Source organism: Salvelinus alpinus, chromosome 21, assembly GCF_045679555.1.
Source record: "Salvelinus alpinus chromosome 21, SLU_Salpinus.1, whole genome shotgun sequence".
Classification (NCBI taxonomy): Eukaryota; Metazoa; Chordata; class Actinopteri; order Salmoniformes; family Salmonidae; genus Salvelinus; species Salvelinus alpinus.
The window spans coordinates 41128588-41152016 of NC_092106.1; the positions used below are offsets into that span (position 1 = coordinate 41128588).

General features: G+C 38.5%; 1 protein-coding gene across 1 annotated transcript in view; it reads left to right on the forward strand.

Moving 5' to 3' along the window:
- The window catches only part of pgr (progesterone receptor), a 75879-nt gene that overhangs the window by 25832 nt on the left and 26618 nt on the right, over nucleotides 1-23429 (forward strand). The window contains exons 3-5 of the mRNA XM_071357943.1: nucleotides 20014-20130; nucleotides 21125-21306; nucleotides 21519-21639. Coding sequence (XP_071214044.1) covers nucleotides 20014-20130; nucleotides 21125-21306; nucleotides 21519-21639 — 420 coding nt within the window. The remainder of the gene's footprint in view (nucleotides 1-20013; nucleotides 20131-21124; nucleotides 21307-21518; nucleotides 21640-23429) is intronic.

Below are 23429 nucleotides of genomic sequence, written 5' to 3' on the forward strand. Positions count from 1 at the left end.
GACAATAATACAGAGAGCCTTAGAGAACCCATCTCTATTAGACAATAATACAGAGACCCTTAGAGAACCCATCTCTTTAGACAATAATACAGAGAGCCTTAGAGAACCCATCTCTATTAGACAATATTACGGAGAGGCTTAGAGAACCCATCTCTATTAGACAATAATACAGAGAGCCTTAGAGAACCCATCTCCATTAGACAATAATACAGAGAGCCTTAGAGAACCCATCTCTATTAGACAATAATACAGAGACCCTTAGAGAACCCATCTCTTTAGACAATAATACAGAGAGCCTTAGAGAACCCATCTCTATTAGACAATAATACAGAGAGCCTTAGAGAACCCATCTCTATTAGACAATATTACAGAGAGCCTTAGAGAACCCATCTCTTTAGACAATATTACAGAGAGCCTTAGAGAACCCATCTCTATTAGACAATATTACAGAGAGCCTTAGAGAACCCATCTCTTTAGACAATAATACAGAGAGCCTTAGAGAACCCATCTCTATTAGACAATAATACAGAGAGCCTTAGAGAACCCATCTCCATTAGACAATAATACAGAGAGCCTTAGAGAACCCATCTCTATTAGACAATAATACAGAGACCCTTAGAGAACCCATCTCTTTAGACAATAATACAGAGAGCCTTAGAGAACCCATCTCTATTAGACAATATTACGGAGAGGCTTAGAGAACCCATCTCTATTAGACAATAATACAGAGAGCCTTAGAGAACCCATCTCCATTAGACAATAATACAGAGAGCCTTAGAGAACCCATCTCTATTAGACAATAATACAGAGACCCTTAGAGAACCCATCTCTTTAGACAATAATACAGAGAGCCTTAGAGAACCCATCTCTATTAGACAATAATACAGAGAGCCTTAGAGAACCCATCTCTATTAGACAATATTACAGAGAGCCTTAGAGAACCCATCTCTTTAGACAATATTACAGAGAGCCTTAGAGAACCCATCTCTATTAGACAATAATACAGAGAGCCTTAGAGAACCCATCTCTATTAGACAATAATACAGAGAGCCTTAGAGAACCCATCTATATTAGACAATAATACGGAGAGCCTTAGAGAACCCATCTATATTAGACAATATTACAGAGAGCCTTAGAGAACCCATCTCTATTAGACATTAATACAGAGAGCCTTAGAGAACCCATCTCTATTAGACAATAATACAGAGACCCTTAGAGAACCCATCTCTTTAGACAATATTACGGAGAGCCTTAGAGAACCCATCTCTATTAGAAAATAATACAGAGAGCCTTAGAGAACCCATCTCTATTAGACAATAATACAGAGAGCCTTAGAGAACCCATCTCTATTAGACAATAATACAGAGAGCCTTAGAGAACACATCTCTATTAGACAATAATACAGAGACCCTTAGAGAACCCACCTCTATTAGACAATATTACAGAGAGCCTTAGAGAACCCATCTCTTTAGACAATAATACAGAGAGCCTTAGAGAACCCATCTCTATTAGACAATATTACAGAGAGCCTTAGAGAACCCATCTCTTTAGACAATAATACAGAGAGCCTTAGAGAACCCATCTCTATTAGACAATATTACAGAGAGCCTTAGAGAACCCATCTCTTTAGACAATAATACAGAGAGCCTTAGAGAACCCATCTCTTTAGACAATAATACAGAGAGCCTTAGAGAACCCATCTCTTTAGACAATAATACAGAGAGCCTTAGAGAACCCATCTCTATTAGACAATATTACAGAGAGCCTTAGAGAACCCATCTCTTTAGACAATAATACAGAGAGCCTTAGAGAACCCATCTCTATTAGACAATATTACAGAGAGCCTTAGAGAACCCATCTCTATTAGACAATAATACAGAGAGCCTTAGAGAACCCATCTCTATTAGACAATAATACAGAGAGCCTTAGAGAACCCATCTCTATTAGACAATAATACAGAGAGGCTTAGAGAACCCATCTCTATTAGACAATAATACAGAGAGCCTTAGAGAACCCATCTCTATTAGACAATAATACAGAGAGCCTTAGAGAACCCATCTATATTAGACAATATTACAGAGAGCCTTAGAGAACCCATCTCTTTAGACAATATTACAGAGAGCCTTAGAGAACCCATCTCTTTAGACAATATTACAGAGAGCCTTAGAGAACCCATCTATATTAGACAATATTACAGAGAGCCTTAGAGAACCCATCTCTATTAGACAATAATACAGAGAGCCTTAGAGAACCCATCTCTATTAGACAATAATACAGAGAGCCTTAGAGAACCCATCTCTATTAGACAATAATACAGAGAGGCTTAGAGAACCCATCTATATTAGACAATATTACAGAGAGCCTTAGAGAACCCATCTCTATTAGACAATAATACAGAGAGCCTTAGAGAACCCATCTCTATTAGACAATATTACAGAGAGCCTTAGAGAACCCATCTCTATTAGACAATAATACAGAGAGCCTTAGAGAACCCATCTCCATTAGACAATAATACAGAGAGCCTTAGAGAACCCATCTCTTTAGACAATATTACAGAGAGCCTTAGAGAACCCACCTCTATTAGACAATATTACAGAGAGCCTTAGAGAACCCATCTCTATTAGACAATATTACAGAGAGCCTTAGAGAACCCATCTCTATTAGACAATATTACAGAGAGCCTTAGAGAACCCATCTCTATTAGACAATATTACAGAGAGCCTTAGAGAACCCATCTCTATTAGACAATAATACAGAGAGCCTTAGAGAACCCATCTCTATTAGACAATAATACAGAGAGCCTTAGAGAACCCATCTCTATTAGACAATATTACAGAGAGCCTTAGAGAACCCATCTCCATTAGACAATAATACAGAGAGCCTTAGAGAACCCATCTCCATTAGACAATATTACGGAGAGCCTTAGAGAACCCACCTCTATTAGACAATATTACAGAGAGCCTTAGAGAACCCATCTCTTTAGACAATAATACAGAGAGCCTTAGAGAACCCATCTCTATTAGACAATAATACAGAGAGCCTTAGAGAACCCATCTCCATTAGACAATAATACAGAGAGCCTTAGAGAACCCATCTCTATTAGACAATAATACAGAGACCCTTAGAGAACCCATCTCTTTAGACAATAATACAGAGAGCCTTAGAGAACCCATCTCTATTAGACAATATTACGGAGAGGCTTAGAGAACCCATCTCTATTAGACAATAATACAGAGAGCCTTAGAGAACCCATCTCCATTAGACAATAATACAGAGAGCCTTAGAGAACCCATCTCTATTAGACAATAATACAGAGACCCTTAGAGAACCCATCTCTTTAGACAATAATACAGAGAGCCTTAGAGAACCCATCTCTATTAGACAATAATACAGAGAGCCTTAGAGAACCCATCTCTATTAGACAATATTACAGAGAGCCTTAGAGAACCCATCTCTTTAGACAATATTACAGAGAGCCTTAGAGAACCCATCTCTATTAGACAATATTACAGAGAGCCTTAGAGAACCCATCTCTTTAGACAATAATACAGAGAGCCTTAGAGAACCCATCTCTATTAGACAATAATACAGAGAGCCTTAGAGAACCCATCTCCATTAGACAATAATACAGAGAGCCTTAGAGAACCCATCTCTATTAGACAATAATACAGAGACCCTTAGAGAACCCATCTCTTTAGACAATAATACAGAGAGCCTTAGAGAACCCATCTCTATTAGACAATATTACGGAGAGGCTTAGAGAACCCATCTCTATTAGACAATAATACAGAGAGCCTTAGAGAACCCATCTCCATTAGACAATAATACAGAGAGCCTTAGAGAACCCATCTCTATTAGACAATAATACAGAGACCCTTAGAGAACCCATCTCTTTAGACAATAATACAGAGAGCCTTAGAGAACCCATCTCTATTAGACAATAATACAGAGAGCCTTAGAGAACCCATCTCTATTAGACAATATTACAGAGAGCCTTAGAGAACCCATCTCTTTAGACAATATTACAGAGAGCCTTAGAGAACCCATCTCTATTAGACAATAATACAGAGAGCCTTAGAGAACCCATCTCTATTAGACAATAATACAGAGAGCCTTAGAGAACCCATCTATATTAGACAATAATACAGAGAGCCTTAGAGAACCCATCTATATTAGACAATATTACAGAGAGCCTTAGAGAACCCATCTCTATTAGACATTAATACAGAGAGCCTTAGAGAACACATCTCTATTAGACAATAATACAGAGACCCTTAGAGAACCCACCTCTATTAGACAATATTACAGAGAGCCTTAGAGAACCCATCTCTTTAGACAATAATACAGAGAGCCTTAGAGAACCCATCTCTTTACACAATAATACAGAGAGCCTTAGAGAACCCATCTCTTTAGACAATAATACAGAGAGCCTTAGAGAACCCATCTCTATTAGACAATATTACAGAGAGCCTTAGAGAACCCATCTCTTTAGACAATAATACAGAGAGCCTTAGAGAACCCATCTCTATTAGACAATATTACAGAGAGCCTTAGAGAACCCATCTCTTTAGACAATAATACAGAGAGCCTTAGAGAACCCATCTCTTTAGACAATAATACAGAGAGCCTTAGAGAACCCATCTCTTTAGACAATAATACAGAGAGCCTTAGAGAACCCATCTCTATTAGACAATATTACAGAGAGCCTTAGAGAACCCATCTCTATTAGACAATATTACAGAGAGCCTTAGAGAACCCATCTCTATTAGACAATATTACAGAGAGCCTTAGAGAACCCATCTATATTAGACAATATTACAGAGAGCCTTAGAGAACCCATCTCTTTAGACAATATTACAGAGAGCCTTAGAGAACCCATCTCTTTAGACAATATTACAGAGAGCCTTAGAGAACCCATCTATATTAGACAATATTACAGAGAGCCTTAGAGAACCCATCTCTATTAGACAATAATACAGAGAGCCTTAGAGAACCCATCTCTATTAGACAATAATACAGAGAGCCTTAGAGAACCCATCTCTATTAGACAATAATACAGAGAGGCTTAGAGAACCCATCTATATTAGACAATATTACAGAGAGCCTTAGAGAACCCATCTCTATTAGACAATAATACAGAGAGCCTTAGAGAACCCATCTCTATTAGACAATATTACAGAGAGCCTTAGAGAACCCATCTCTATTAGACAATAATACAGAGAGCCTTAGAGAACCCATCTCCATTAGACAATAATACAGAGAGCCTTAGAGAACCCATCTCTTTAGACAATATTACAGAGAGCCTTAGAGAACCCACCTCTATTAGACAATATTACAGAGAGCCTTAGAGAACCCATCTCTATTAGACAATATTACAGAGAGCCTTAGAGAACCCATCTCTATTAGACAATATTACAGAGAGCCTTAGAGAACCCATCTCTATTAGACAATATTACAGAGAGCCTTAGAGAACCCATCTCTATTAGACAATAATACAGAGAGCCTTAGAGAACCCATCTCTATTAGACAATAATACAGAGAGCCTTAGAGAACCCATCTCTATTAGACAATATTACAGAGAGCCTTAGAGAACCCATCTCCATTAGACAATATTACAGAGAGCCTTAGAGAACCCATCTCCATTAGACAATAATACAGAGAGCCTTAGAGAACCCATCTCCATTAGACAATATTACGGAGAGCCTTAGAGAACCCACCTCTATTAGACAATATTACAGAGAGCCTTAGAGAACCCATCTCTTTAGACAATAATACAGAGAGCCTTAGAGAACCCATCTCTATTAGACAATAATACAGAGAGCCTTAGAGAACCCATCTCCATTAGACAATAATACAGAGAGCCTTAGAGAACCCATCTCTATTAGACAATAATACAGAGACCCTTAGAGAACCCATCTCTTTAGACAATAATACAGAGAGCCTTAGAGAACCCATCTCTATTAGACAATATTACGGAGAGGCTTAGAGAACCCATCTCTATTAGACAATAATACAGAGAGCCTTAGAGAACCCATCTCCATTAGACAATAATACAGAGAGCCTTAGAGAACCCATCTCTATTAGACAATAATACAGAGACCCTTAGAGAACCCATCTCTTTAGACAATAATACAGAGAGCCTTAGAGAACCCATCTCTATTAGACAATAATACAGAGAGCCTTAGAGAACCCATCTCTATTAGACAATATTACAGAGAGCCTTAGAGAACCCATCTCTTTAGACAATATTACAGAGAGCCTTAGAGAACCCATCTCTATTAGACAATATTACAGAGAGCCTTAGAGAACCCATCTCTTTAGACAATAATACAGAGAGCCTTAGAGAACCCATCTCTATTAGACAATAATACAGAGAGCCTTAGAGAACCCATCTCCATTAGACAATAATACAGAGAGCCTTAGAGAACCCATCTCTATTAGACAATAATACAGAGACCCTTAGAGAACCCATCTCTTTAGACAATAATACAGAGAGCCTTAGAGAACCCATCTCTATTAGACAATATTACGGAGAGGCTTAGAGAACCCATCTCTATTAGACAATAATACAGAGAGCCTTAGAGAACCCATCTCCATTAGACAATAATACAGAGAGCCTTAGAGAACCCATCTCTATTAGACAATAATACAGAGACCCTTAGAGAACCCATCTCTTTAGACAATAATACAGAGAGCCTTAGAGAACCCATCTCTATTAGACAATAATACAGAGAGCCTTAGAGAACCCATCTCTATTAGACAATATTACAGAGAGCCTTAGAGAACCCATCTCTTTAGACAATATTACAGAGAGCCTTAGAGAACCCATCTCTATTAGACAATAATACAGAGAGCCTTAGAGAACCCATCTCTATTAGACAATAATACAGAGAGCCTTAGAGAACCCATCTATATTAGACAATAATACAGAGAGCCTTAGAGAACCCATCTATATTAGACAATATTACAGAGAGCCTTAGAGAACCCATCTCTATTAGACATTAATACAGAGAGCCTTAGAGAACCCATCTCTATTAGACAATAATACAGAGACCCTTAGAGAACCCATCTCTTTAGACAATATTACGGAGAGCCTTAGAGAACCCATCTCTATTAGAAAATAATACAGAGAGCCTTAGAGAACCCATCTCTATTAGACAATAATACAGAGAGCCTTAGAGAACCCATCTCTATTAGACAATAATACAGAGAGCCTTAGAGAACACATCTCTATTAGATAATAATACAGAGACCCTTAGAGAACCCACCTCTATTAGACAATATTACAGAGAGCCTTAGAGAACCCATCTCTTTAGACAATAATACAGAGAGCCTTAGAGAACCCATCTCTTTACACAATAATACAGAGAGCCTTAGAGAACCCATCTCTTTAGACAATAATACAGAGAGCCTTAGAGAACCCATCTCTATTAGACAATATTACAGAGAGCCTTAGAGAACCCATCTCTTTAGACAATAATACAGAGAGCCTTAGAGAACCCATCTCTATTAGACAATATTACAGAGAGCCTTAGAGAACCCATCTCTTTAGACAATAATACAGAGAGCCTTAGAGAACCCATCTCTTTAGACAATAATACAGAGAGCCTTAGAGAACCCATCTCTTTAGACAATAATACAGAGAGCCTTAGAGAACCCATCTCTATTAGACAATATTACAGAGAGCCTTAGAGAACCCATCTCTTTAGACAATAATACAGAGAGCCTTAGAGAACCCATCTCTATTAGACAATATTACAGAGAGCCTTAGAGAACCCATCTCTATTAGACAATAATACAGAGAGCCTTAGAGAACCCATCTCTATTAGACAATAATACAGAGAGCCTTAGAGAACCCATCTCTATTAGACAATAATACAGAGAGGCTTAGAGAACCCATCTCTATTAGACAATAATACAGAGAGCCTTAGAGAACCCATCTCTATTAGACAATAATACAGAGAGCCTTAGAGAACCCATCTATATTAGACAATATTACAGAGAGCCTTAGAGAACCCATCTCTTTAGACAATATTACAGAGAGCCTTAGAGAACCCATCTCTTTAGACAATATTACAGAGAGCCTTAGAGAACCCATCTATATTAGACAATATTACAGAGAGCCTTAGAGAACCCATCTCTATTAGACAATAATACAGAGAGCCTTAGAGAACCCATCTCTATTAGACAATAATACAGAGAGCCTTAGAGAACCCATCTCTATTAGACAATAATACAGAGAGGCTTAGAGAACCCATCTATATTAGACAATATTACAGAGAGCCTTAGAGAACCCATCTCTATTAGACAATAATACAGAGAGCCTTAGAGAACCCATCTCTATTAGACAATATTACAGAGAGCCTTAGAGAACCCATCTCTATTAGACAATAATACAGAGAGCCTTAGAGAACCCATCTCCATTAGACAATAATACAGAGAGCCTTAGAGAACCCATCTCTTTAGACAATATTACAGAGAGCCTTAGAGAACCCACCTCTATTAGACAATATTACAGAGAGCCTTAGAGAACCCATCTCTATTAGACAATATTACAGAGAGCCTTAGAGAACCCATCTCTATTAGACAATAATACAGAGAGCCTTAGAGAACCCATCTCTATTAGACAATAATACAGAGAGCCTTAGAGAACCCATCTCTATTAGACAATATTACAGAGAGCCTTAGAGAACCCATCTCCATTAGACAATAATACAGAGAGCCTTAGAGAACCCATCTCCATTAGACAATATTACGGAGAGCCTTAGAGAACCCACCTCTATTAGACAATATTACAGAGAGCCTTAGAGAACCCATCTCTTTAGACAATAATACAGAGAGCCTTAGAGAACCCATCTCTATTAGACAATAATACAGAGAGCCTTAGAGAACCCATCTCCATTAGACAATAATACAGAGAGCCTTAGAGAACCCATCTCTATTAGACAATAATACAGAGACCCTTAGAGAACCCATCTCTTTAGACAATAATACAGAGAGCCTTAGAGAACCCATCTCTATTAGACAATATTACGGAGAGGCTTAGAGAACCCATCTCTATTAGACAATAATACAGAGAGCCTTAGAGAACCCATCTCCATTAGACAATAATACAGAGAGCCTTAGAGAACCCATCTCTATTAGACAATAATACAGAGACCCTTAGAGAACCCATCTCTTTAGACAATAATACAGAGAGCCTTAGAGAACCCATCTCTATTAGACAATAATACAGAGAGCCTTAGAGAACCCATCTCTATTAGACAATATTACAGAGAGCCTTAGAGAACCCATCTCTTTAGACAATATTACAGAGAGCCTTAGAGAACCCATCTCTATTAGACAATATTACAGAGAGCCTTAGAGAACCCATCTCTTTAGACAATAATACAGAGAGCCTTAGAGAACCCATCTCTATTAGACAATAATACAGAGAGCCTTAGAGAACCCATCTCCATTAGACAATAATACAGAGAGCCTTAGAGAACCCATCTCTATTAGACAATAATACAGAGACCCTTAGAGAACCCATCTCTTTAGACAATAATACAGAGAGCCTTAGAGAACCCATCTCTATTAGACAATATTACGGAGAGGCTTAGAGAACCCATCTCTATTAGACAATAATACAGAGAGCCTTAGAGAACCCATCTCCATTAGACAATAATACAGAGAGCCTTAGAGAACCCATCTCTATTAGACAATAATACAGAGACCCTTAGAGAACCCATCTCTTTAGACAATAATACAGAGAGCCTTAGAGAACCCATCTCTATTAGACAATAATACAGAGAGCCTTAGAGAACCCATCTCTATTAGACAATATTACAGAGAGCCTTAGAGAACCCATCTCTTTAGACAATATTACAGAGAGCCTTAGAGAACCCATCTCTATTAGACAATAATACAGAGAGCCTTAGAGAACCCATCTATATTAGACAATAATACAGAGAGCCTTAGAGAACCCATCTATATTACACAATATTACAGAGAGCCTTAGAGAACCCATCTCTATTAGACATTAATACAGAGAGCCTTAGAGAACCCATCTCTATTAGACAATAATACAGAGACCCTTAGAGAACCCATCTCTTTAGACAATATTACGGAGAGCCTTAGAGAACCCATCTCTATTAGAAAATAATACAGAGAGCCTTAGAGAACCCATCTCTATTAGACAATAATACAGAGAGCCTTAGAGAACCCATCTCTATTAGACAATAATACAGAGAGCCTTAGAGAACACATCTCTATTAGACAATAATACAGAGACCCTTAGAGAACCCATCTCTTTACACAATAATACAGAGAGCCTTAGAGAACCCATCTCTTTAGACAATAATACAGAGAGCCTTAGAGAACCCATCTCTATTAGACAATATTACAGAGAGCCTTAGAGAACCCATCTCTTTAGACAATAATACAGAGAGCCTTAGAGAACCCATCTCTATTAGACAATATTACAGAGAGCCTTAGAGAACCCATCTCTTTAGACAATAATACAGAGAGCCTTAGAGAACCCATCTCTTTAGACAATAATACAGAGAGCCTTAGAGAACCCATCTCTTTAGACAATAATACAGAGAGCCTTAGAGAACCCATCTCTATTAGACAATATTACAGAGAGCCTTAGAGAACCCATCTCTTTAGACAATAATACAGAGAGCCTTAGAGAACCCATCTCTATTAGACAATATTACAGAGAGCCTTAGAGAACCCATCTCTATTAGACAATATTACAGAGAGCCTTAGAGAACCCATCTCTATTAGACAATATTACAGAGAGCCTTAGAGAACCCATCTCTATTAGGCAATAATACAGAGAGCCTTAGAGAACCCATCTCTATTAGACAATATTACAGAGAGCCTTAGAGAACCCATCTCTATTAGACAATAATACAGAGAGCCTTAGAGAACCCATCTCTATTAGACAATATTACAGAGAGCCTTAGAGAACCCATCTATATTAGACAATATTACAGAGAGCCTTAGAGAACCCATCTCTATTAGACAATAATACAGAGAGCCTTAGACAACCCATCTCCATTAGACAATATTACAGAGAGCCTTAGAGAACCCATCTCTATTAGACAATAATACAGAGAGCCTTAGAGAACCCATCTCTATTAGACAATAATACAGAGAGCCTTAGAGAACCCATCTCTATTAGACAATAATACAGAGAGCCTTAGAGAACCCATCTCCATTAGACAATAATACAGAGAGCCTTAGAGAACCCATCTCTATTAGACAATAATACAGAGAGCCTTAGAGAACCCATCTCTATTAGACAATATTACAGAGAGCCTTAGAGAACCCATCTCTATTAGACAATAATACAGAGAGCCTTAGAGAACCCATCTCTATTAGACAATATTACAGAGAGCCTTAGAGAACCCATCTCCATTAGACAATAATACAGAGAGCCTTAGAGAACCCATCTCTATTAGACAATAATACAGAGAGCCTTAGAGAACCCATCTCTATTAGACAATAATACAGAGAGGCTTAGAGAACCCATCTCTATTAGACAATAATACAGAGAGCCTTAGAGAACCCATCTCTATTAGACAATAATACAGAGAGCCTTAGAGAACCCATCTCTTTAGACAATATTACAGAGAGGCTTAGAGAACCCATCTCCATTAGACAATAATACAGAGAGCCTTAGAGAACCCATCTCTATTAGACAATAATACAGAGAGCCTTAGAGAACCCATCTCTTTAGACAATATTACAGAGAGGCTTAGAGAACCCATCTCTATTAGACAATAATACAGAGAGCCTTAGAGAACCCATCTCTATTAGACAATAATACAGAGAGCCTTAGAGAACCCATCTCTTTAGACAATATTACAGAGAGGCTTAGAGAACCCATCTCTATTAGACAATAATACAGAGAGCCTTAGAGAACCCATCTCCATTAGACAATATTACAGAGAGCCTTAGAGAACCCATCTCTATTAGACAATATTACAGAGAGGCTTAGAGAACCCATCTCTATTAGACAATAATACAGAGAGGCTTAGAGAACCCATCTCTATTAGACAATAATACAGAGAGCCTTAGAGAACCCATCTATATTAGACAATATTACAGAGAGCCTTAGAGAACCCATCTCTATTAGACAATAATACAGAGAGCCTTAGAGAACCCATCTCTATTAGACAATAATACAGAGAGCCTTAGAGAACCCATCTCTATTAGACAATAATACAGAGAGGCTTAGAGAACCCATCTATATTAGACAATATTACAGAGAGCCTTAGAGAACCCATCTCTTTAGACAATATTACAGAGAGCCTTAGAGAACCCATCTCTATTAGACAATAATACAGAGAGCCTTAGAGAACCCATCTCTATTAGACAATAATACAGAGAGCCTTAGAGAACCCATCTCTATTAGACAATAATACAGAGAGCCTTAGAGAACCCATCTCCATTAGACAATAATACAGAGAGCCTTAGAGAACCCATCTCTATTAGACAATAATACAGAGAGCCTTAGAGAACCCATCTCTATTAGACAATATTACAGAGAGCCTTAGAGAACCCATCTCTTTAGACAATAATACAGAGAGCCTTAGAGAACCCATCTCTATTAGACAATATTACAGAGAGCCTTAGAGAACCCATCTCTTTAGACAATAATACAGAGAGCCTTAGAGAACCCATCTCTATTAGACAATATTACAGAGAGCCTTAGAGAACCCATCTCTTTAGACAATATTACAGAGAGCCTTAGAGAACCCATCTCTATTAGACAATATTACAGAGAGCCTTAGAGAACCCATCTCTATTAGACAATAATACAGAGAGCCTTAGAGAACCCATCTCTATTAGACAATATTACAGAGAGCCTTAGAGAACCCATCTCTATTAGACAATATTACGGAGAGCCTTAGAGAACCCATCTCTATTAGACAATAATACAGAGAGCCTTAGAGAACCCATCTCTATTAGACAATAATACAGAGAGCCTTAGAGAACCCATCTATATTAGACAATATTACAGAGAGCCTTAGAGAACCCATCTCTTTAGACAATATTACAGAGAGCCTTAGAGAACCCATCTCTTTAGACAATATTACAGAGAGCCTTAGAGAACCCATCTCTATTAGACAATAATACAGAGAGCCTTAGAGAACCCATCTCTATTAGACAATATTACAGAGAGCCTTAGAGAACCCATCTCTATTAGACAATAATACAGAGAGCCTTAGAGAACCCATCTCTATTAGACAATATTACGGAGAGCCTTAGAGAACCCATCTCTATTAGACAATATTACAGAGAGCCTTAGAGAACCCATCTCTATTAGACAATAATACAGAGAGCCTTAGAGAACCCATGTCTATTAGACAATAATACAGAGAGCCTTAGAGAACCCATCTCTATTAGACAATAATACAGAGAGCCTTAGAGAACCCATCTCTTTAGACAATATTACAGAGAGCCTTAGAGAACCCATCTCTTTAGACAATATTACAGAGAGCCTTAGAGAACCCATCTCTTTAGACAATATTACAGAGAGCCTTAGAGAACCCATCTCTATTAGACAATAATACAGAGAGCCTTAGAGAACCCATCTCTATTAGACAATATTACAGAGAGCCTTAGAGAACCCATCTCTATTAGACAATAATACAGAGAGCCTTAGAGAACCCATCTCTATTAGACAATATTACGGAGAGCCTTAGAGAACCCATCTCTATTAGACAATATTACAGAGAGCCTTAGAGAACCCATCTCTATTAGACAATAATACAGAGAGGCTTAGAGAACCCATCTCTATTAGACAATAATACAGAGAGCCTTAGAGAACCCATATCTATTAGACAATAATACAGAGAGCCTTAGAGAACCCATCTATATTAGACAATATTACAGAGAGCCTTAGAGAACCCATCTCTTTAGACAATATTACAGAGAGCCTTAGAGAACCCATCTCTTTAGACAATAATACAGAGAGGCTTAGAGAACCCATCTCTATTAGACAATAATACAGAGAGCCTTAGAGAACCCATATCTATTAGACAATAATACAGAGAGCCTTAGAGAACCCATCTATATTAGACAATATTACAGAGAGCCTTAGAGAACCCATCTCTTTAGACAATATTACAGAGAGCCTTAGAGAACCCATCTCTATTAGACAATAATACAGAGAGCCTTAGAGAACCCATCTCTATTAGACAATATTACAGAGAGCCTTAGAGAACCCATCTCTATTAGACAATAATACAGAGAGCCTTAGAGAACCCATCTCTATTAGACAATATTACAGAGAGCCTTAGAGAACCCATCTCTATTAGACAATAATACAGAGAGCCTTAGAGAACCCATCTCTATTAGACAATAATACAGAGAGCCTTAGAGAACCCATCTCTATTAGACAATAATACAGAGAGGCTTAGAGAACCCATCTATATTAGACAATATTACAGAGAGCCTTAGAGAACCCATCTCTTTAGACAATATTACAGAGAGCCTTAGAGAACCCATCTCTATTAGACAATAATACAGAGAGCCTTAGAGAACCCATCTCTATTAGACAATAATACAGAGAGCCTTAGAGAACCCATCTCTATTAGACAATAATACAGAGAGCCTTAGAGAACCCATCTCCATTAGACAATAATACAGAGAGCCTTAGAGAACCCATCTCTATTAGACAATAATACAGAGAGCCTTAGAGAACCCATCTCTATTAGACAATATTACAGAGAGCCTTAGAGAACCCATCTCTATTAGACAATATTACGGAGAGCCTTAGAGAACCCATCTCTATTAGACAATAATACAGAGAGCCTTAGAGAACCCATCTCTATTAGACAATAATACAGAGAGCCTTAGAGAACCCATCTCTATTAGACAATAATACAGAGAGGCTTAGAGAACCCATCTCTATTAGACAATAATACAGAGAGCCTTAGAGAACCCATCTCTATTAGACAATATTACAGAGAGCCTTAGAGAACCCATCTATATTAGACAATATTACAGATAGCCTTAGAGAACCCATCTCTATTAGACAATATTACAGAGAGCCATAGAGAACCCATCTCTATTAGACAATAATACAGAGAGCCTTAGAGAACCCATCTCTATTAGACAATATTACGGAGAGCCTTAGAGAACCCATCTCTATTAGACAATATTACAGAGAGCCTTAGAGAACCCATCTCTATTAGACAATAATACAGAGAGCCTTAGAGAACCCATCTCTTTAGACAATAATACAGAGAGCCTTAGAGAACCCATCTCCATTAGACAATAATACAGAGAGCCTTAGAGAACCCATCTCTATTAGACAATAATACAGAGAGGCTTAGAGAACCCATCTCTATTAGACAATATTACGGAGCGCCTTAGAGAACCCATCTCTATTAGACAATAATACAGAGAGCCTTAGAGAACCCATCTCTATTAGACAATAATACAGAGAGCCTTAGAGAACCCATCTCTATTAGACAATATTACAGAGAGCCTTAGAGAACCCATCTCTATTAGACAATAATACAGAGAGCCTTAGAGAACCCATCTCCATTAGACAATATTACAGAGAGCCTTAGAGAACCGATCTCTTTAGACAATAATACAGAGAGCCTTAGAGAACCCATCTCTATTAGACAATAATACAGAGAGCCTTAGAGAACCCATCTCTATTAGACAATATTACAGAGAGCCTTAGAGAACCCATTTCTATTAGACAATAATACAGAGAGCCTTAGAGAACCCATCTCTATTAGACAATATTACAGAGAGCCTTAGAGAACCCATCTCTATTAGACAACAATACAGAGAGCCTTAGAGAACCCATCTCTTTAGACAATATTACAGAGAGCCTTAGAGAACCCATCTCTATTAGACAATAATACAGAGAGCCTTAGAGAACCCATCTCTTTAGACAATATTACAGAGAGCCTTAGAGAACCCATCTCTATTAGACAATAATACAGAGAGCCTTAGAGAACCCATCTCTATTAGACAATAATACAGAGAGCCTTAGAGAACCCATCTCCATTAGACAATATTACAGAGAGCCTTAGAGAACCCATCTCTATTAGACAATAATACAGAGAGCCTTAGAGAACCCATCTCTATTAGACAATAATACAGAGAGCCTTAGAGAACCCATCTCTATTAGACAATAATACAGAGAGCCTTAGAGAACCCATCTATATTAGACAATATTACAGAGAGCCTTAGAGAACCCATCTCTTTAGACAATATTACAGAGAGCCTTAGAGAACCCATCTCTATTAGACAATAATACAGAGAGCCTTAGAGAACCCATCTCTATTAGACAATAATACAGAGAGCCTTAGAGAACCCATCTCTATTAGACAATAATACAGAGAGCCTTAGAGAACCCATCTCCATTAGACAACAATACAGAGAGCCTTAGAGAACCCATCTCTATTAGACAATATTACGGAGCGCCTTAGAGAACCCATCTCTTTAGACAATAATACAGAGAGCCTTAGAGAACCCATCTCTATTAGACAATATTACAGAGAGCCTTAGAGAACCCATCTCTATTAGACAATATTACAGAGAGGCTTAGAGAACCCATCTCTATTAGACAATATTACAGAGAGCCTTAGAGAACCCATCTCTATTAGACAATAATACAGAGAGCCTTAGAGAACCCATCTCTATTAGACAATAATACAGAGAGCCTTAGAGAACCCATCTCTTTAGACAATATTACAGAGAGCCTTAGAGAACCCATCTATATTAGACAATAATACAGAGAGCCTTAGAGAACCCATCTCTATTAGACAATATTACAGAGAGCCTTAGAGAACCCATCTCTATTAGACAATATTACAGAGAGCCATAGAGAACCCATCTCTATTAGACAATAATACAGAGAGCCTTAGAGAACCCATCTCTATTAGACAATATTACGGAGAGCCTTAGAGAACCCATCTCTATTAGACAATATTACAGAGAGCCTTAGAGAACCCATCTCTATTAGACAATAATACAGAGAGCCTTAGAGAACCCATCTCTTTAGACAATAATACAGAGAGCCTTAGAGAACCCATCTCTATTAGACAATATTACGGAGCGCCTTAGAGAACCCATCTCTATTAGACAATAATACAGAGAGCCTTAGAGAACCCATCTCTATTAGACAATAATACAGAGAGCCTTAGAGAACCCATCTCTATTAGACAATATTACAGAGAGCCTTAGAGAACCCATCTCTATTAGACAATAATACAGAGAGCCTTAGAGAACCCATCTCTTTAGACAATAATACAGAGAGCCTTAGAGAACCCATCTCCATTAGACAATATTACAGAGAGCCTTAGAGAACCGATCTCTTTAGACAATAATACAGAGAGCCTTAGAGAACCCATCTCTATTAGACAATAATACAGAGAGCCTTAGAGAACCCATCTCTATTAGACAATATTACAGAGAGCCTTAGAGAACCCATCTCTATTAGACAATAATACAGAGAGCCTTAGAGAACCCATCTCTATTAGACAATATTACAGAGAGCCTTAGAGAACCCATCTCTATTAGACAATAATACAGAGAGCCTTAGAGAACCCATCTCTTTAGACAATATTACAGAGAGCCTTAGAGAACCCATCTCTATTAGACAATAATACAGAGAGCCTTAGAGAACCCATCTCTTTAGACAATATTACAGAGAGCCTTAGAGAACCCATCTCTATTAGACAATAATACAGAGAGCCTTAGAGAACCCATCTCTATTAGACAATAATACAGAGAGCCTTAGAGAACCCATCTCTATTAGACAATAATACAGAGAGCCTTAGAGAACCCATCTCTTTAGACAATATTACAGAGAGCCTTAGAGAACCCATCTCTATTAGACAATAATACAGAGAGGCTTAGAGAACCCATCTCTATTAGACAATAATACAGAGAGCCTTAGAGAACCCATCTCTATTAGACAATAATACAGAGAGCCTTAGAGAACCCATCTCTATTAGACAATAATACAGAGAGCCTTAGAGAACCCATCTCTATTAGACAATAATACAGAGAGCCTTAGAGAACCCATCTCTTTAGACAATATTACAGAGAGCCTTAGAGAACCCATCTCTATTAGACAATAATACAGAGAGGCTTAGAGAACCCATCTCTATTAGACAATAATACAGAGAGCCTTAGAGACCCCATCTATATTAGACAATAATACAGAGAGCCTTAGAGAACCCATCTCTATTAGACAATATTACAGAGAGCCTTAGAGAACCCATCTCTTTAGACAATAATACAGAGAGCCTTAGAGAACCCATCTCTATTAGACAATAATACAGAGAGGCTTAGAGAACCCATCTCTATTAGACAATAATACAGAGAGCCTTAGAGAACCCATCTCTATTAGACAATATTACAGAGAGCCTTAGAGAACCCATCTCTATTAGACAATATTACGGAGAGGCTTAGAGAACCCATCTCTATTAGACAATATTACGGAGAGCCTTAGAGAACCCATCTCTATTAGACAATAATACAGAGACCCTTAGAGAACCCATCTCTTTAGACAATAATACAGAGAGCCTTAGAGAACCCATCTCTATTAGACAATATTACAGAGAGCCTTAGAGAACCCATCTCTATTAGACAATATTACAGAGAGCCTTAGAGAACCCATCTCTATTAGACAATAATACAGAGAGCCTTAGAGAACCCATCTCTATTAGACAATATTACAGAGAGCCTTAGAGAACCCATCTCTATTAGACAATAATACAGAGAGCCTTAGAGAACCCATCTCTATTAGACAATATTACAGAGAGCTTTAGAGAACCCATCTCTATTAGACAATAATACAGAGAGCCTTAGAGAACCCATCTCTATTAGACAATATTACAGAGAGCCTTAGAGAACCCATCTCTATTAGACAATAATACAGAGAGGCTTAGAGAACCCATCTCTATTAGACAATATTACGGAGAGCCTTAGAGAACCCATCTCTATTAGACAATAATACAGAGAGCCTTAGAGAACCCATCTCTATTAGACAATAATACAGAGAGCCTTAGAGAACCCATCTCTATTAGACAATCATACAGAGAGCCTTAGAGAACCCATCTCTATTAGACAATAATACAGAGAGCCTTAGAGAACCCATCTCCATTAGACAATAATACAGAGAGCCTTAGAGAACCCATCTCTATTAGACAATATTACAGAGAGCCTTAGAGAACCCATCTCTATTAGACAATAATACAGAGAGCCTTAGAGAACCCATCTCTATTAGACAATATTACAGAGAGCCTTAGAGAACCCATCTCTTTAGACAATAATACAGAGAGCCTTAGAGAACCCATCTCTATTAGACAATAATACAGAGAGCCTTAGAGAACCCATCTCTATTAGACAATATTACAGAGAGCCTTAGAGAACCCATCTCTTTAGACAATATTACAGAGAGCCTTAGAGAACCCATCTCTATAAGACAATATTACAGAGAGCCTTAGAGAACCCACCTCTATTAGACAATATTACGGAGAGCCTTAGAGAACCCATCTCTATTAGACAATAATACAGAGAGCCTTAGAGAACCCATCTCTATTAGACAATAATACAGAGAGGCTTAGAGAACCCATCTCTATTAGACAATAATACAGAGAGGCTTAGAGAACCCATCTCTATTAGACAATAATACAGAGAGGCTTAGAGAACCCATCTCTATTAGACAATAATACAGAGAGGCTTAGAGAACCCATCTCTATTAGACAATAATACAGAGAGCTTTAGAGAACCCATCTCTATTAGACAATATTACAGAGAGCCTTAGAGAACCCATCTCTATTAGACAATATTACAGAGAGCCTTAGAGAACCAATCTCTATTAGACAATAATACAGAGAGCCTTAGAGAACCCATCTCTATTAGACAATATTACGGAGCGCCTTAGAGAACCCATCTCTCTTTGAGATGATTGCCTTTGAAAAGTAATTCTAAAAAATACACTTTAAACCACATTAGCTATTCTGTTCTTCTATTCAACAGGACATCATAACTATCTTTGTGCCGGTCGAAATGACTGCATCGTGGATAAGATACGGAGAAAGAATTGCCCTGCGTGTCGCCTGAGGAAGTGCTACCAAGCTGGGATGATGCTCGGAGGTACCTTTGTGGTCCTGTCTCTCTGTCTTCCTCTTCTACTTACCCTCCTTCCCAATTATCTAGAGAACAACACATTAAAGGGGTTACAAATTAACACCCTCTCCTCTTACGCAGGAGTCACACACTTTGAAATCATCATTTCCAGTCAAGGAGATTGTTCACAGGGCCTTTCAGATCACACACAGAGACGAAACACTTCATGGAAATGAACAAAATCATCAACCCCTGTCAGTACTATCTGACATGTTCTTTCCCTTAGGATATTACCTTTTAGCTGTTTAATGAACCACAGATGTGGGATCTTAATTTGATCACCATGTTGCAGGAGAACATTCCTGCAATGCAGGACATTTTACATTTGTAGTGTATTTATTTCTGAAGTTTGTCATTTCCACCTTGAAATTTTCAGGCTTGATTTTCCCTAACGGAAAATGTATTAACCCCTACAAAATGGTCCATTAATTATAAACGACATAATAATTCAAATTTCCTGTTGCTGCAGGATTATCTTCCTGCTGTAGCAATTTGGCTCAAATTAAGATCCTACATCTGTATGGGTAAACAGTTTATTCAAAAACGAAAGTGCTCTTGTAATGACCTTTTATTTGAAACATTTTATGTGTCATGGGTTATTGAGGAGGAGTAAGTGTGTTATATTACGGGTTTAAAATCAGTCAACCGTTCAAGGTCGTACCATTCAGCAAAAATTACAACTTAGAGAAAAATAAATGCATTACAGTAATTATTTTGTAGCATTTTTTTTATCCAGACAAACTAAACCTGAAACAATATATATATTTTTTTTAAGTATATCTTTTATCTTATGTCAGCCGACACATCTGATCACATCTTAATGAAGCCTTTCATAGATGCTGAACCTCATCTTCATTTCATTCAGCCCCATACCAATGTCTACATACAGTATGTGAATAACAAGTGTTTCCTTGTACTCTTCACATGTTTTAACTGACCCTCGGGGTAATTATCGTCACAGGGAGGAAGCTGAAGCGTTTCGGGGCCCTGAAGGCAGGTCTGGCCCCAGCCTTGATGTTCCAGGGGCCCTTATCAGCCCTGGGGGATGGTCAGGCCCTGGCCTCTCTACCCTGCATGCCTGGCCTCAACGAGCTTCAGCTCTCCCCTCAGATCATCAGCATTCTGGAGAGCATTGAGCCTGAGGTGGGTCGGAGTTGCTGATTTAGGGGCGAATCCTAACCTCAAAGTCTAATTGTAACTTAGTCTCCTATTGACTTCAATGCATGACTAAGGGAACATTTGACTGAATGACAAGTTAGGTTTCATATTCATCATAGGCACTTTATGCTTTATGTATTGTCCTGCTGCTGACAATGGATTGACATTCAGGGATGAATCATCTCTCCGTCTACCAGGTGGTGTACTCTGGCTACGACAACTCCCAGCCGGACATGCCACACCTTCTCCTCAACAGTCTCAACAGACTGTGTGATAGACAGCTGATGTGGATCGTCCGGTGGTCCAAGTCCCTGCCAGGTAATAGCAGGAAGAATATGAACTGTGTTATAAAGGCTGTATGTATGGTTTATGAATGTCTTATAAAGACTGTGATTCATCCGGTGATCAAGTAACAGGAGGAAGAATGTCAACTGGTTTGATATCCTAAACTTGACATCTGCACACGTAACCCGTTCACACTTCATATACTGATGTAAAATGGAAGGTTTTCACCCATGTGTATCCAAGTTAGGATTGGTCCATATGAGTTCTGGAGTCAACCTGAACCACATACAGACAGCAGTAGTAGCCTGCAGATGCCTTGGTTAGGTGTGCCAGGTAACAGAATAACTGTATTCAGGGCTGACTTGTGGTATAAGTCTATGTTTGCTTCCCAAATAACACACTATTCCCTATATAGTGCACTACTTTAGACCAGAGCCCTATGGAACCATATTCCCTATATAGTGCACTACTTTAGACCAGAGCCCTAAGGCACACTATTCCCTATATAATGCACTACTTTTGAACAGAGCTCTATGGGCAAGGCCTCCTCAGGGCCAACACACTCACCATGGTCTCCATGGTTACCACACCCTAACCATGGCCACCAACAGTCACCAGCGTTCTGCTGCGAAGGTCTCACTCCCTAACACTGGCAGGCAGAGATACAGCCAGGGAGACCATGTGGAAAGTACGACCAATCCTTTCTTCTCTTTTCAAAGTCACGAAACACCCTGTATCACTACTGGTAACCTCCTAAACACCCTTTATAACTACTGGTAACCTCCTAAACACCCTTTATAACTACTGGTAACCTCCTAAACACCCTTTATAACTACTGGTAACCTCCTAAACACCCTTTATAACTACTGGTAACCTCCTACACACCCTTTATAACTACTGGTAATCTCCTAAACACCCTGTATCACTACTGGTAACCTCCTAAACACCCTTTATAACTACTGGTAACCTCCTAAACACCCTTTATCACTACTGGTAACCTCCTAAACACCCTTTATCACTACTGGTAACCTCCTAAACACCCTTTATAACTACTGGTAACCTCCTAAACACCCTTTATAACTACTGGTAACCTCCTAAACACCCTTTATAACTACTGGTAACCTCCTAAACACCCTGTATCACTACTGGTAACCTCCTAAACACCCTTTATAACTACTGGTAACCTCCTAAACACCCTTTATAACTACTGGTAACCTCCTAAACACCCTTTATAACTACTGGTAACCTCCTAAACACCCTTTATAACTACTGGTAACCTCCTAAACACCCTTTATAACTACTGGTAACCTCCTAAACACCCTATATCACTACTGGTAACCTCCTAAACACCCTTTATAACTACTGGTAACCTCCTAAACACCCTATATCACTACTGGTAACCTCCTAAACACCCTTTATAACTACTGGTAACCTCCTAAACACCCTATATCACTACTGGTAACCTCCTAAACACCCTTTATAACTACTGGTAACCTCCTACACACCCTTTATAACTACTGGTAACCTCCTAAAAACCCTTTATAACTACTGGTAACCTCCTAAACACCCTATATCACTACTGGTAACCTCCTAAACACCCTTTATAACTACTGGTAACATCCTAAACACCCTTTATAACTACTGGTAACCTCCTACACACCCTTTATAACTACTGGTAACCTCCTAAACACCCTTTATGACTACTGGTAACCTCCTAAACACCCTTTATCACTACTGGTAACCTCCTAAACACCCTTTATAACTACTGGTAACCTCCTAAACACCCTTTATAACTACTGGTAACCTCCTAAACACCCTTTATC